General features: G+C 40.5%; 1 protein-coding gene across 2 annotated transcripts in view; it reads left to right on the top strand.

Annotated features, from left to right (window-relative positions):
• The window catches only part of LOC142258336 (nuclear receptor subfamily 2 group F member 5-like), a 29,152-nt gene extending 14,820 nt beyond the window's left edge, over window positions 1-14,332 (top strand). The window contains exons 3-4 of one of the 2 annotated variants that reach the window (XM_075330906.1): window positions 3,573-4,097; window positions 13,386-14,332. In XM_075330906.1, the coding sequence (XP_075187021.1) occupies window positions 3,573-4,097; window positions 13,386-13,660 (800 nt within the window). In that variant the 3' untranslated portion in view covers window positions 13,661-14,332. Of the gene's footprint in view, window positions 1-3,569; window positions 4,098-13,385 lie in introns of both variants that reach the window. The other variant, XM_075330905.1, reaches the window with a different exon arrangement.
• Window positions 14,333-14,755: the final 423 nt, after the last annotated feature.

Genomic DNA, 14,755 nt, shown 5'->3' with positions numbered 1-14,755 from the left:
GTCAATGGGGCCAGTCACATGTCCAATTTTTCCTTTGGATAGAGTGATTCACGGAAAATGTTGTCGATATATCTACTTTTGATCGGACGGTCAGAACAAAATGGGCAATGCAAGACAATGGGGTGGTGAAAAACATCGATCCACACTCGGATGACATCTGAGTGTGGAACGAATTTTATGGAGTCTCAGAATGAAGAAGATGGAGAATTTATTTTTTTTATTTCTCCATATATAAGAAAATCAGATGTTACTCGGACCACACTCTGATCAGAGTCTAATCAGAATTATCAGTCCGTTTTCTCATACGTGAGAAAAAAAGGACTTAGGGAAGGCGTTAGGGTTAGAGTTAAGCTTAAGGTTAGGAAGGGGAATCATACTAGTGCCATAGCTATATTTTCTTTAGCAGAGCAGTTTGCAGCCCCAGATCTCTATTCATACTTCTTTATTAAGACAAAGTGATTCATTGGCGGTAGTGTGGTACTAAGCCCCATTCCAAACCTTTTTTTCCAAAAAGGGAAGGTTTTCTTTTGATTTTCTTGATACCTAGAATCCAATAGATAAACCTATTTTTCCTGACCATCCTTAGTTTATGATTGGTATTTCCAGTCATGTGAACTGCAATACCCGTCATAGCCCACAGACAAGAGTGGCACTTTGTTTGCCAAAAATTGTCTTTCTATTTTTGATTCATTTGTCATGCCTTAGGAGCAGCGATTTACTCTCTCCTTAACGATGTAAACAGCATCGTAAGTGTGGCACTTCAACATTCCAGCTCATAATTGCCAACGGTTTGGTTATGTGGAATTGTACCACTCTACTTTATATAATCACACCATATTCCGGCTGCTCAAAAATATACCTTTACATTAGGAAAAAAAAGATAAATATAAAACACCGGGATACATTTTTCTTAGAGTCTTCTTAGATTTGTTAACTTCTCTGGGACTTCTCTGGGACTCCACTAACATTCCTTGTACACATAACCATAACCTCATTAAAAGGTATCAACCACTGAGGACTTCAGTTCTTTTAAACAATGTTTTATCTTGTACACATAGACAGTCCATGGTGGTAGCTTTAGAACTCACATTTTTTACAAAACACGAGATGAGAGGCAGACGGGGCAATATAATATCAACACAACAACCCCCACCCGCCCAAAAAAAAGAAAGACACAGGCGTTTGAACTGAACAGTGAGCTGTAAACTGAATGGGTTAATTACCAATAATTTTATGGTGACCCTGGTGATTTTTCTTCAAGCCGCCTCTCCTGTTATGACACGTTGTAGAATTATGATCAATTCAGCTCTGTAATTAAATGGTTGAGCAGATGTGGCTACTGCACTTAAAACCAAGTGGCCATTATTATAATGGTTTAACCCAGCAGTATAAAAAGACCATTTTTTTTATTTGGTGTGGGGGTGGGAGTTGGTATACATAGCTAAAAACAGGACCCCATTCTCCCAGGAAAGAGCAGTATGTCATGAGAATATTGGTTCCCCTTGGATTATGAGCTTCTCCTGCTTGAGAGACACAAGTCACTGTCTAGGAAAGAGCATTTCGAGGTTCAACAAGACTAGAGGGTGGGCTATCGGTGATGGTCTACATGCTAAAATCTGATGTTACACTGGAAAGTAATATAGCAAACACCCAATAGGGTTCTCAAGTCTAAATTGATATGATGCTAAGGGAAGAAAAGAGGCAAAGAAGTTTAGCGGTGCTATCCATCATATTAATCTAATTTTTCTAAAAAAATAAAAATAAAATAAAAAAACTCTACACAAAAGGGATTTTTTTATTGTAGTATCATATGCGGGTATGTATTTTTAAGGTGTTTTTTGTGCGTGCGTGTTATGTTACTTCTGCAATTTCGTCTTTTTATGCATTTCTTTTTTCCATGTATATCCCCCCCCCCATATAGAATACAGAATAAAAAGTACCATAGCAAAAAACTGAACTATCGCCTTGCGTGGACTCATCTTTTTAGCCCACATATCCTGAGTGGAACTTTTTTTTTTAACCTTTAGTGATTTACTGATTTATATCTTTCTGTTTAGGTGTCGGTAGGTAATCTTTATAGGTCGGTATTATTTTAGGTCCGCTTCTTATCTTATAGTCTAAGCTTATAGAAACTGCATTAAAGCAGTTAAACGCAAAAAAATTTAGCTTTTTTTTTTAAGAACCATAAAATATTATTTTGTATCTCCAATAATAAAAAAAAAAGTTAAAAGTGCTAAAAATGTAAAGATTGAAAAAGATTTATATTAAAATACTATTATTATTTTTTTATCGTTCTATTTGGGGATTTTTTTTAAAGTTAACAGAATATTATTGTATGGCACTATATATAGAGTATTATATACACTGTATATATATTATGTATAATATATTATTATTGTTATTATTGTCTATTTGTCACAATATGGTAGTGTTCTTTCAATACTTATTATAAGTTAATATTTTTAGATATTTATGGGGTTTTTTTAGGTCACAGCGGCTTTTATTGGCATTTTATATATATATATATATATATTATTTTTTTTGTATATATTTATGAGAAATTTAATGGAGGTGTAACGTTATTAGATGCTTTATTAATTTAATTGTACAAATATTATTGTTGTGTTGTTTTTTTTATAATAATATTTGTTTTCATATGATGCGACTCCCCCTAGTGGCACTCCCCTTTAGGCCTTGTGTCCACGCTGCGGAAAATGCGCGGATTTTGCCGCGGATTTCTCGCGGAAAAGCCGCAGATTTTCCGAAAATCTGCAGCAGCGGCACTTCCCAGCCATTTCTATGGCATTTTGGAAATGCTGTGCCCATGCTGCTGATTTCAATTATTGTTGCGGATTTTGATCCGGATTTTGGCTATAGAATTGGGAAAAAAAAAAAATCCGCACCAAAATCCGCGGCAATTCCGCGGTAAATCCGCGGCAAATCCGCACCTTTGAAAAGGTGTGGATTTGCCGGGAAAGTCGCGGATTTTCATGCAGAAAAATCCGCAGCAACATTCTACCGTGGACACATAGCCTTAAACTAATAAAAAGAATGAAAGAAAATGTTAAACTTTTTTTGAGCCATCTTCTTCTTTCAAGCCCAATTTGACCAGTTTGGTGTCAACAATTAAATATAAAAATAAGAGATTTTTATTTATTTTTTTTACTATTTTTAAACCCTTTTATTTTTTTGCTCTTGCACCGTTATTTCTCAATTTGTATATCCCTCAAGGAAGGCAGATTTTGTTTTCCATTACATGATTTGATGGCTTTTGTAGGTCTCGTGCATATTTACAGTTGGTATTTCAAGTAGTAAACACATTTTCTAAAACGTGAGGGTTTATGGGCTGGTTATAAAATGGGTCCTTTTGATTCCTAAGAGGAATTTAGATCGGGTTGATTTCAATCTGTGAATTAGATACAAAATCAGAGAAGTTTATGGATTACAATCAGAAGTTTGAAATCAAAAATTTAATTCTTAGGATGTGTAAGTTTTTTGTTTTCTGATAAATTTACTGATGGGTCTCTCAGAACTTGAATAGTGATCCGCAACTTGTTTTTTCTTTGTAGCAGTCCAGCGTGGACGAATGTCGCACCCCCAGACCAGCCCTGGCCAGTATGCTCTGAACAACGTGGATCCCTACAATGGTCACTCTTACTTAACTGGATTCATCTCCTTGCTCCTCCGAGCAGAGCCATATCCAACTTCTCGATATGGTGCCCAGTGCCTCCAGCCCAACAACATAATGGGAATTGAGAACATCTGTGAATTGGCCGCCCGTCTGCTCTTTAGTGCCATTGAGTGGGCCAAGAACATTCCTTTCTTCCCTGACTTCCAGCTCTCAGACCAAGTCGCTCTCCTTCGCATGACGTGGAGTGAGCTCTTCGTGCTCAACGCTGCTCAGTGCTCCATGCCACTCCATGTGGCACCATTGCTGGCAGCAGCTGGCCTCCATGCCTCCCCAATGTCTGCTGACCGAGTTGTGGCTTTCATGGACCATATCCGGGTCTTTCAAGAACAAGTGGAAAAGTTGAAGGCACTTCATGTTGACTCTGCTGAGTATTCCTGCTTAAAAGCCGTTGCCTTGTTTACACCTGGTGAGTAATATTTTTAGAAAATATCCTTAAGTTTTTTCCTCCATGTCATGCTTGTAGGTCTTTGAGAAGCTGTGATCTCTGTTGCTGTTTGCAAGGTCTCCAAAAAATAAAGTTGCTTTAAACCTGCTGCTCGAAAAATTTTCAGCCATTCAGTTGACAGCCATCTCGGCTTCTCTCATAAACAGGAGTGCTTGTTCAGCTAAGCAGTGATCTCAAATTATCTGGGACAACGCACAAAATAATGTCCCAGTCACATTACTGTGACATTCATCTAACATTACAGGTATAAGGCACACAACGACAAAGTACAGGTATAATGCACATTGTGATGTTCAGAACAGTGACGCTATGTGCGCACGTTGCGTAAATACATGCAGTTACGCTGCGCTTTGTAGCGCAGCGTAACTGCATGCGTCCTGCGTCCCCTGTACAGTCTATGGAGATTGTGCAGGGGCCATGCGCACGTGGCGTCTTAGAGCGCAGCGCTTCGGCTGCTGCCCGAAGCACTGCGTTCTAAGAAGGGACATGTAACTTCTTCCGTGCGCTTTGCCGGCAGCTCCTGCTCTGTCTATGGCAGGAGCTGCAGGCAGAGCGCATGGAATCGGCTTTTTTTTTTTTCTCTACGGACATTTTCTGCAGCGATTTGAAGCGCACGTGTGCTCTTCAGATCGCTGCAGAAATTTCTGCAGGGCTAGTACGCAACGTGCGCACATAGCCTGATAATGCACACAATGATGTTACAGTACAGCTGTAAGGTACACAGCTATGTCACAGAACAAGGCTAATGCACACCGTTACATCATAATGGAGGTATAGTGTACAAAGTGGGGTCACATTAAGGTACACAGGGATGTTACAGTACAGGGATGATGTACGCAATGATGTTGCAGTACAGGGATAAGTGCGTAAAGGGTAAGGTTTCTCCTTGTGCAGAGTGACATGCCAATTCTGGCATGCCTGTATGAGGAGACTTAAACGCCTTGCAATGCTTCTCTGGGAAACTAAATATACAAATTGCGTCTACATAGAGCAAGAGGGCTTGAACTCTAGTGCCACCTATTGGAAGCAGCAATCCCAAAAATCAATATCGACCCTCTAACAAGCCTTGCCATATGACTTAGGATAAAAAGCCAAAGCACAATCTCAATTTGCAGACACAGTGTTTCACGGTATTTCCAGGGTATAGTTATGAGGCAAAGCATGTTAAAGGGTCAATATTGACTTAGGATTGCTAATTACAATAGGTAACACTTCAGTTCAATTCTTCTTCCTCTCTGCAGAGACAATTTGGATATTTATACTCTCATAGGAACATTGCATACTGGCATGCCACTCTCCACAAGAAGAAACTTTACCCCATAGATCCCAGACTTAAGGCCACGCCTCACTAAGCAACATCGCTAGCAACATCGCTGCTGAGGCACGACTTTTGTGACGTAACAGCGATGTTGCTAGCGATGTTGTTGTGTGTGACATCCAGCAACAACCTGGCCCCTGCTGTGAGGTCGTTGGTTGTTGCTGAATGTCCTGGACCATTTTTTAGTTGTTGCTTTCCCGCTGTGAAGCACACATCGCTGTGTGTGACAGCGAGAGAGCAACAACTGAATGTGCAGTGAGCAGGGAGCTCTTTCCTTGGTTACCCGATATTTACCTTCGTTACCAGCGTCCGCCGCTCTCACGCTGCGAGTGCCGGCTCCCTGCTCTCTGCACACATAGCCAGACTACACATCGGGCAATTAACCCGATGTGTACTTTGGCTAGGAGTGCAGGGAGCCAGCGCTAAGCTGTGTGCGCTGGTAACCAAGGTAAATATCGGGTTGGTTACCCGATATTTACCTTAGTTACCAAGCGCAGCATCGCTTCCACGCGTCGCTGCTGGCTGGGGGCTGGTCACTGATTTCTGGTGAGATCTGCCTGTTTGACAGCTCACCAGCAACCCGTGTAGTGACGCTCCAGCGATCCCTGCCAGGTCAGGTTGCTGGTGGGATCGCTGGAGCGTCGCTTAGTGTTACGGTACCTTTAGCATCTCACACAGCCAAATCAGATCTCAAACTTTGTACTGATGAGGGAGGGGCAATACCCCAAAACATTCAGTCTGCAAATTGATATTCTGGTTTGGCTTTTTATCCTGAGTCATATGGCAATGCTCACTAAAGGGTCGAAATTAACTTTTAGGATTACTACTTCCAATAAGTGTCACTAGAGTTCAAGTCTTCTTCCTCTCTGAAGAGACAATTTGCATCAGTACAGGGATAATAAACACAGTGATGTCACAATAGTGGCATAGTGTATTTAGTGATGTCACATAATGACACCACAGTAATGGGATCAAGTAGAGTGATGTCGCAAGAGAAGAATAATGTGCACAGTGAAGATGTCATAATGTTATGATACATAAAGTAATATCACAGTACAAGGAAAATGCATACAGTGATGTCACAAAACAGAGATAATGTTCACAGTGACGTGACAGTACATGGACCATGTGCGTAGTGATGTCATAACAGTGGGAAAAGTCACATAGTGATCCCACAGTTTAGGCATAATCTATTCAGTGTCATTACAGCGTAGAGAACAGAAAGTACACAAATAATGATGTTACAGTAAAGGAATAATGCAGAGTGATGTCATCACAGAGAAATGCAAAAAAAAACTAATGCCTTGTTGCAATGTCCACATTAATTACTTAAGCATTTTGTGGTGGGCCCACTTAGCTGTCGGGCCCTACAGGGACATGTTTGTCATTGCTTAGCCAATCAGCTGCCAGCTTTCATCACTAACAATTTCAAGTATCTCATTGGTTGTATAAGATCATGTGTGACCTTTGAACTATATATCTTAACAGGTTCTTAAAATTGAACCGACCCTGGCATGTCTGAGAGGCTGCAGAATATAGTGCATTGTAGGAAGAAAGTAAGCAGTTGGTGACAACTGTGATGGTGGAGAAGGCATGTAAGACATTTGTCCTGGTTGTAACCTTTCAAACCTCAGCACAAATATTGTGCTCCACATTTAAAGACTGCAGTAAATTACCTAACACTTGATATAAAAGCTGCGTCTGTGGAATGTGGGGCCTGTAATACGGGGGCTCTCGGGAACGGCCATTTTCAATGTTATGAAGGTTGACAGTGTGAGCACAAGTCTCCCGTGTCATGTTGTCACCAATGTCAGTAACTGATGCTGAAGCGCAGAGGTAACAGTCAGTGCGTATGATTTATTGTACGCAGGAGGGGTGCCCACTAGGTCAGATGGATAATGTCAGGCAGCCATACAGAGGCCCTTCAGTGACATTTCAGGTTGACCTTCAAAGATCCCAATGATCATAACTGAGACACTTGATGGGTGTCCCTGCTAAATCAGCCGTGCCCACCTGCTACCCTGACATATGTACCAGAGACTGGGCTAAATGCTGCCCATTGCAGGCATAACTCAGCCTCCCACCATATTTGTTAACCCTTCCGTGACCAAATAAATCTCAAAACATTTTAAAAAAATTCCGCTTATCCACTTCACTTTTTTGAAGATTCCATTTATAGGAGTAGGCAAATTTATATTTCTTCTGACCACGCACTTTAGTTTTTACAGTCATTCTTATCTTACGGGAAATATCTGTACATAGTTACACCCATGGATGAATCAGGTTGATCTTCCCGATGGGACTTTCCATGAGATTTCTTCATTTTGCATGCTATATTTCCAACAATAGAGGGGTGCATTAGATTAAGAGTTTTAGATAGTATCTACAGGAAGTTAATTCATAAGTGTAGGGAAGAGCAAATCGATTACATGAAAATAAAATTTGTTTGAAATTTGAGGAAATTTGCCAGGAATTCAAACAATTCAATTTGCGCAAATCGCCAAAAAATAAATGCCTCCCACCATTTATACAAAGCAGTAGATGGTATCAACCAGAGAAGCCTCACATGACCTCAGGTGCAGCCACGCAAGCTTCACTATAGTGTCTTGAATCTATCAGATCACATGAAATAACGATGGAATATTCTAGCCTGTATAAAAGTCAAGACAGGGAATGCAGCAGCCTGTTTTTGGTGAATATGAATAGTGAACGGATGTAACAGGTGAGCAATAGAGATAGGAAGGGAAAGCCGTAAAACACTCAATAAACATTACATATAGTGTGTGACAGCAGAGTGGCAAAGAACAGACACCATTTGTTTACCCATAGCCATATATGTTGAGGTCACTTGGATATTATAGATGTGTTCACGTTATAGAGCTTGTAAAGGGTTTAATAGAGTCCTAAGACATCTCAGAGTGCCATACACATATTTTACAATAAAATGGGAGGCGTTGCAGTACTTGCAATTGACAGTTAGGCCTGCGCCACACATCCGTGCCTCCGGCACGTGTTTGTCATTTTTTACACGTACCGGCGGCACGGAGACACTTTAACCAATGCTACCCTATTGTAGCAGGCATACACACGTAAAACCACACGGAACGTGTGTCCGTGTGCGTTTGTACGTGTGTGCGTTTTTGAAAGCGCTGACATGTCCGTTTTTTCACCGGCAGCACGGGTGTCACACGGCCCGCACCCGCACCACACGGGTGTAGTGTGGATGCGGTCCCGTGTGACACGCGCCGGAGAAAACACACATGTCATTGAAAAAAAAACAAAACATTAACTCACCTTCTCCAGCCCTCCTGTCTCTGCCGCTGCTGCCTCTTGCTGCCGACCGCCGCTCATTATTCTCATTGAATATTCACTTCACTGCCTGGCAGCAGCAGCAGCGGGGAGACGGGAGGGCTGGAGACCGAGGATCAGCACCACGGACAGCAGCGCGGACATCAGGAAGGACCAGGTGAGTATAATAATTACCGATTCTACGTGTGCTATCGCGGATAGCACACGTAGAACACACGTGTCACGCACGTACCAGAGACACGTACTTACCTGCACGCAACACGCAGGGAAAATACGTGTCTCTCGGCACGTGCGTGAATTTCACGTGAGTGTGGCAGAGGCCTTAAACAAATTTTAGAGGAAAAATTATATAATATTGGCATATTAAAACTTTAAAAACATTGTTTTTGAAATGGCTCCTCATAATTGACTTCCCAATCCATGAGAAATGCAGGGTCAAGAGCTTTCAACTCTTCTTCTATCATAATGGTGACTACATTCATGTGCTTGTTTGGCTGAATGTTCTACGATACCCCAAAACACTTGTACCCTCCCATACACTTGTGTGTGGGAGAGTAAACCATTTACTCATCTCCCGTGGAACATGTCTTTTCCCCAAAAAGTTCTGTACACATAAAATTGTTATGTGTTGCTTTCGACCAGCATTAAACTAATTTGTATAGTCACCTGAAGGTTTAGGGGTAGAATTCACAATTTTTAGGATGTCAATGAACCAAGCTGAACCACTGTTGAAAAAGTGGTTGACCTCTTTTAAAAATGTTAGGCAAGACTTATCTTGAAGATATTTTTAATAAGTCAATGTCGGTCTATAGACTAATACATTTTTATTTTTACAACAAATGACTACATGTTGTGTAAAGATATATTTTTGGTTGACTGAATTGGAGATAATCCTGAATCTTCACCCTTGTGTTACGTAATCCATTGATGGTTAAAGCCTGGCCAAAGACAATAGATAACTATTGGTCAAATGTTATTTGGGCAAACAGATATCAATTTTGAACTCCCTCTACAGATGTGCACTCGTCCCGGGAGAAGGTACATGTGTTCTATGAAATGAAACGGAAACAAGTCACCACCAGACACTTCTGAACAGACACTTGTGGTGGTGGCTTATATCCTCAAGAACAAAACGTTTGGGCAGTTGAAATGCAATGATCTGATTCTTCTTTCCCCTCAGGAAGAGTTGTCTGGTCCGTTCAAAATTGATGTGTTTTCACAAAATATATGTAATGTATTTGGCTAGCTTCAGTATGGAGACCTGCTGCCCTAGCCATAACCAAAAGATGAAGAAGGGAAGTAGACACTTCTAGTATTGGTTTCTTTTGGGAGAGTGGGTTGGCCGAAAATAATCTGTTCTGGGATTCTGAAACTCTCCGCTAAGTGACCACCTACATATATACATGAACTCTCAAGAAGACATAAAAATGTGAATTAGATCTCATTATCTAATAATATTATTTCCTCTGAAAGGGAATGTGTCAATGTGTTGTTTAAATCAGGTTTCTCAGTTAAATTGATTTTTTTTTTTAGTCTCTGGCATCATTTTTTCCATATTATACAATTTTCACACCAGCCACTGGGGCTATTTTAAACTTTAGTTGTTTTTTTTTTACCAGGAAATTCACATGTAAATTTGCAGCAATTAATAGACTCTGACACTATCTTTTGTATGGAAGCATCTAATGAGAGTGTGCAAGGAAATTGTAAAGGCAAGAGGACCAGGAGAGCATTGACAGTGTATATTGTGAATGGTGGATCTTGTGGTATCAGCTGTGTAGAGGTGTAACCTGTAATTGTACAGGAGGAGGAGGTGAGCTGTGACAGTAGGGTCCCGTTACACGTAGCGACGTTTCAGCGATCCCGACAACGATACGACCTGGTCAGGGTCGCTGGTACATCGCTACATGGTCGCTAGTGAGATGGCAAACAGGCAGATCTAATTAACGACGCAGCAATGATACGGCGATCCGTATAACGACTTCGGCGGTCGTTGGGACTCTGTCACACAGCAGCTATTCTGACGACTCAGACCTCGATAGAGGTGTAGTGTTTCTACCCAGGCGTGCCATTGAGGTCGCTCATCATTGTTATGGTGTCAAACATAGTGGTGAATGCTGCCCTGCGGGACACAAACGATCAAAAAAATGTACCAGGACGTTCAGGTACGATCGGCGATATCGCAGCGGGGGGGTGGTCGCTGCTATGTGTCACACGTAGCGAGATCGCTAGCGAGGTCGCTGTTGCGTCACAAAACCTGTGACGTTTCAGCGATCTCGCTAACGACATCACTATGTGTAACGGGGCCTTTACTTATTGCTGGAAGGTGGATCCTATGTTATCTACTATATGACATCTACTAGAGCTGTTATCAGTGACTGTAATCCTGCCTCTGATGATAAGGAGATTGCTCAAAACTCTTTCTGGAAGGACAGGAAATATGGGTCTATAATAACCATTAGTGGTCAGTACGAAAATTGCAGGACTTGTATTTGTGTTTATCAACACAGATCGTGATATGAAAAAAATCCCAAAACATAAGATAAAATACATTAAGCACAAAAACTTAATTTAAAAATTGGTCATCTTTTAACGCTGCATCCCTTTAAGAATTCATTTTCATGATTTTTTTGTGCCATGGAGCACTGCCTGTAAGTTTCTATATGCTAGTTGGATCTCTTCAATGCTGCTTCTGTCTTTGGATGAAGGTCGTCTAGTAGGCCCAATCATCTGTGTTGACCTGAAGGGTTGGTCTTGAAGAGCTCTCCACAATATACAAGGCACCTTTTTAGCTTATTGACAGGGAGTGGTTGAACGCCTGGTAATTGTTATCTCTCAATCAACACTAATAATGCGGAAACCTTTATTTGTGAGCTACAGTCCCGACATCTGTCAATGCAGCCAGTTCCATGTGCGGTTTCCCTAAAGCCATTAATAGGGTCAGGAATCAGTTAATGGACAAATGTGACGCATGGTATCACCCGCCTGCGTTAATAATTACGTTTGCTATACCATAGGCCATATTTAACACATGCAAGGGTGTAATGCATTCCTTCCCACGAAAGCTAACGCTGTAATCTTTATTCCAAGGACATTGCTCTCTCTGTGTAGACTGTGTGAATCGAGCAGTGCCGAGCTGTAACATACCACACAGGACATTGACTTTGGAGTGCTGCTGTTACTAACGTAGATGGAAATGAGGCAGTTTAATGCTTGTAGATTAGTCTGTGATTCCACCACAAGCAAATCATTAACCAGAATGTATGCTGCTCACCTAAGGCAAAGCTCAGACGTCAACATCAATCAATATCTCTCTATTGATTGTTGATGGTGTTGTTCTTTGATTTCAAAGCTCCTTATTACTTTCTCATAGTAGAAGGTGGTAACAAAGAACATCTGGAACTCTGGAGGACTTGTCCAGGCCCACACTACACAGAAATCCCATTTGTTTGAATGGATGCTGTGTAATACTTCATTTCTCCAGTGGTGGTGCTGTGGGGAAATTTAATTGTCACAAATTACAGCTGATCACGGGAGATCAAGGGAGAACTTTGCGTCTTTGAAGTACAGATTGATGTATTGTCGAAAGTAGACGATGCTGGGTCTTGGAATCTTTTTAGGAGGCTTATATTGTATCTGTATTGAGATGAATGTATTCTATGATCAAGTGCCAATTAGTATATACTCTGCAGATTCAAATGGGATGTCTCATGAAGACAACCCCTATTCATCGGCCACAGTGCATGGAGGATTATAGCTATCCATTCTGGAGAAAATGAGACATCCTTCCATTACATGGGTGGCCATTCATCTGATTGGTTATAGTGTAATACTACAAGCCAATGGCTTTTGCTGGCAAATTCAGCTATTAATCGAGAGTGGGACCCGGCAACAGGGACCATATTTTGAAAGTGGAAAGTAAAACAAATCTTTTGAAATACCTTGAATTGTCGTAAAAAATTGATTTCATAGGAAATCGACTCACTGGGAATTGATTGTATTCCAAAGTGTCAAATTACCCTGAAAATGTATATATGACCTATTTTATTTTTCTTAAACAGTAATCTTCCATACTGCTGTGCTTTCACACACTATATGTACAGGTTTTCAGTGTTTTATGTCTTTCTTTTCCTATCTCTATGGCTAAGCCTTGAGCTGTGACATTTCCTCAATATCCAGATTCCTCACAAGTTGTCTGCTGCATTTCCTTTCTCAGCTTTTATACACACTCCGATAGCCCCTTCAGACTTACTGTGATATGATATCTGCACAAAATTATGGGAGAGCCCAATGTAATGTGATTTTTTTTCTTGTCGATGCAATCTTCCACACCAGTTTAGGCAAATAGTTCAAAGGGTATAGCAAATTGTTCAAATTTGCATGGAACAGTGAATTTTTGAAAATTTGACCCTAATTTGAGTGGCATATTTTTAGTGGTGGGACTTTGAAATAAAGTTATTACATTATTATTAAACCGTTATATTAGCACCTAAGTGGCCAATTTGGTAAGCTCAATGATTTAATGGTTTTTTTTTAACTCTTACCTTTACAGACTATTGTGTTCTTAGATATTTATGTTGAAAGTTTTCATGAAAACTAATTTGTATCATATTGGTTTGTAGATGCGGTGGGATTGTCTGATATTGGACACGTGGAAAGCATTCAAGAGAAGTCCCAGTGTGCCCTAGAAGAGTATGTCCGAAACCAGTACCCTACTCAACCTACCCGGTTTGGTCGTCTTCTACTGCGTCTGCCGTCACTGCGCATTGTCTCTGCACCAGTTATAGAACAACTTTTCTTTGTGCGTCTAGTCGGAAAGACGCCCATTGAGACTTTAATCCGAGACATGCTCTTGTCCGGGTCCAGCTTTAATTGGCCTTACATGCCTATGCAGTAACGAGGTTCTCCCAAAATCCTTGGACTTTGAATGTTTGATGAACCAGTTTGCTCTCTACCATCCACTTTGGTCAAGAATTCCAGAAGACCTCAGAGCTAAAAACTGGTAGAAGAGTTGGACAAACACTGCTATTTCTGAAGGATTATGGTTTTTGTAACAAATCAAATTTTTGTCAGAATTTTAAGACCCAAATAATGGGTTTCATTCACATCAACAAAAACCAAGAAACAAGCCATGTTCCTCAAGACGATCAAATTAGGTCTGAATTATCCTTGAGACTTGTTGGAAACACAATAGTTCAATTCAGACAATGTCATCTTGGTTAAATATTTGCATCCGTTAATCAGCCTTGTCCAGCAAGGGTTCTGCCCAGAGGATGTGCACTTTTTTTTTTTTACAAAAGTTTGCCGAATTTTTGAGAAAATTCAATATTCGAGAAAATGAGAATGAATCCGTGTATAGACTTTATTGAAAAAAGACTATGAGTTGACATGTGTATGATGGCTACATGATGTCAAAGACTGGCTAGCACTGCAATCCACAACGTAAAGCACTGAAGAAGCCTTGCCCACTTCACCCCCTCTAGTGTGGGTCTAACAAGAGACTATTTATAAAGAAAGTTGGGGACTGTCTGCTGTTTTCAATAAATTTATGTGTATATTCACCACTTCATACTCCTTCCCCTTTTGCTTTTTTTCCTTATATGAGTATGTTTGTAAAATATTTTGGTGTGTGAATTGTGATATTTTTTTTTCATAACTTGGCGGCAAAATCTTGCTTATTTTGCTGGTTGATCTGGCTAATTATTCAATACAGTATCAGTTATTAAATTGGAGTATTTGTGTTGTTTTTGCAATTTTTCTTATAACACATAATTTTGCCAACATTTATGTGGGAAAATTAATGATTACATCTGACCCGACCCTTCTTGGAAATGTCCAAGAATACTCATTTTGTGCATGGTGTATAAAAAACCTGTCCCCTTTTGCCCCAAATTTGCCAGAACTGTATCTGAAAATTCAGGATGGTTCTGGCAAATTTAGAACAGTTGAAAAGTATAGATAGATAGAGTAGATAGCACACTTTATTAGTTGT

The sequence above is a fragment of the Anomaloglossus baeobatrachus genome, chromosome 12 (assembly GCF_048569485.1).
Source record: "Anomaloglossus baeobatrachus isolate aAnoBae1 chromosome 12, aAnoBae1.hap1, whole genome shotgun sequence".
NCBI lineage: Eukaryota > Metazoa > Chordata > Amphibia > Anura > Aromobatidae > Anomaloglossus > Anomaloglossus baeobatrachus.
The sequence above is the reverse complement of the archived record's forward strand: the minus strand, read 5'-3'. Positions and strand labels throughout refer to the sequence as shown.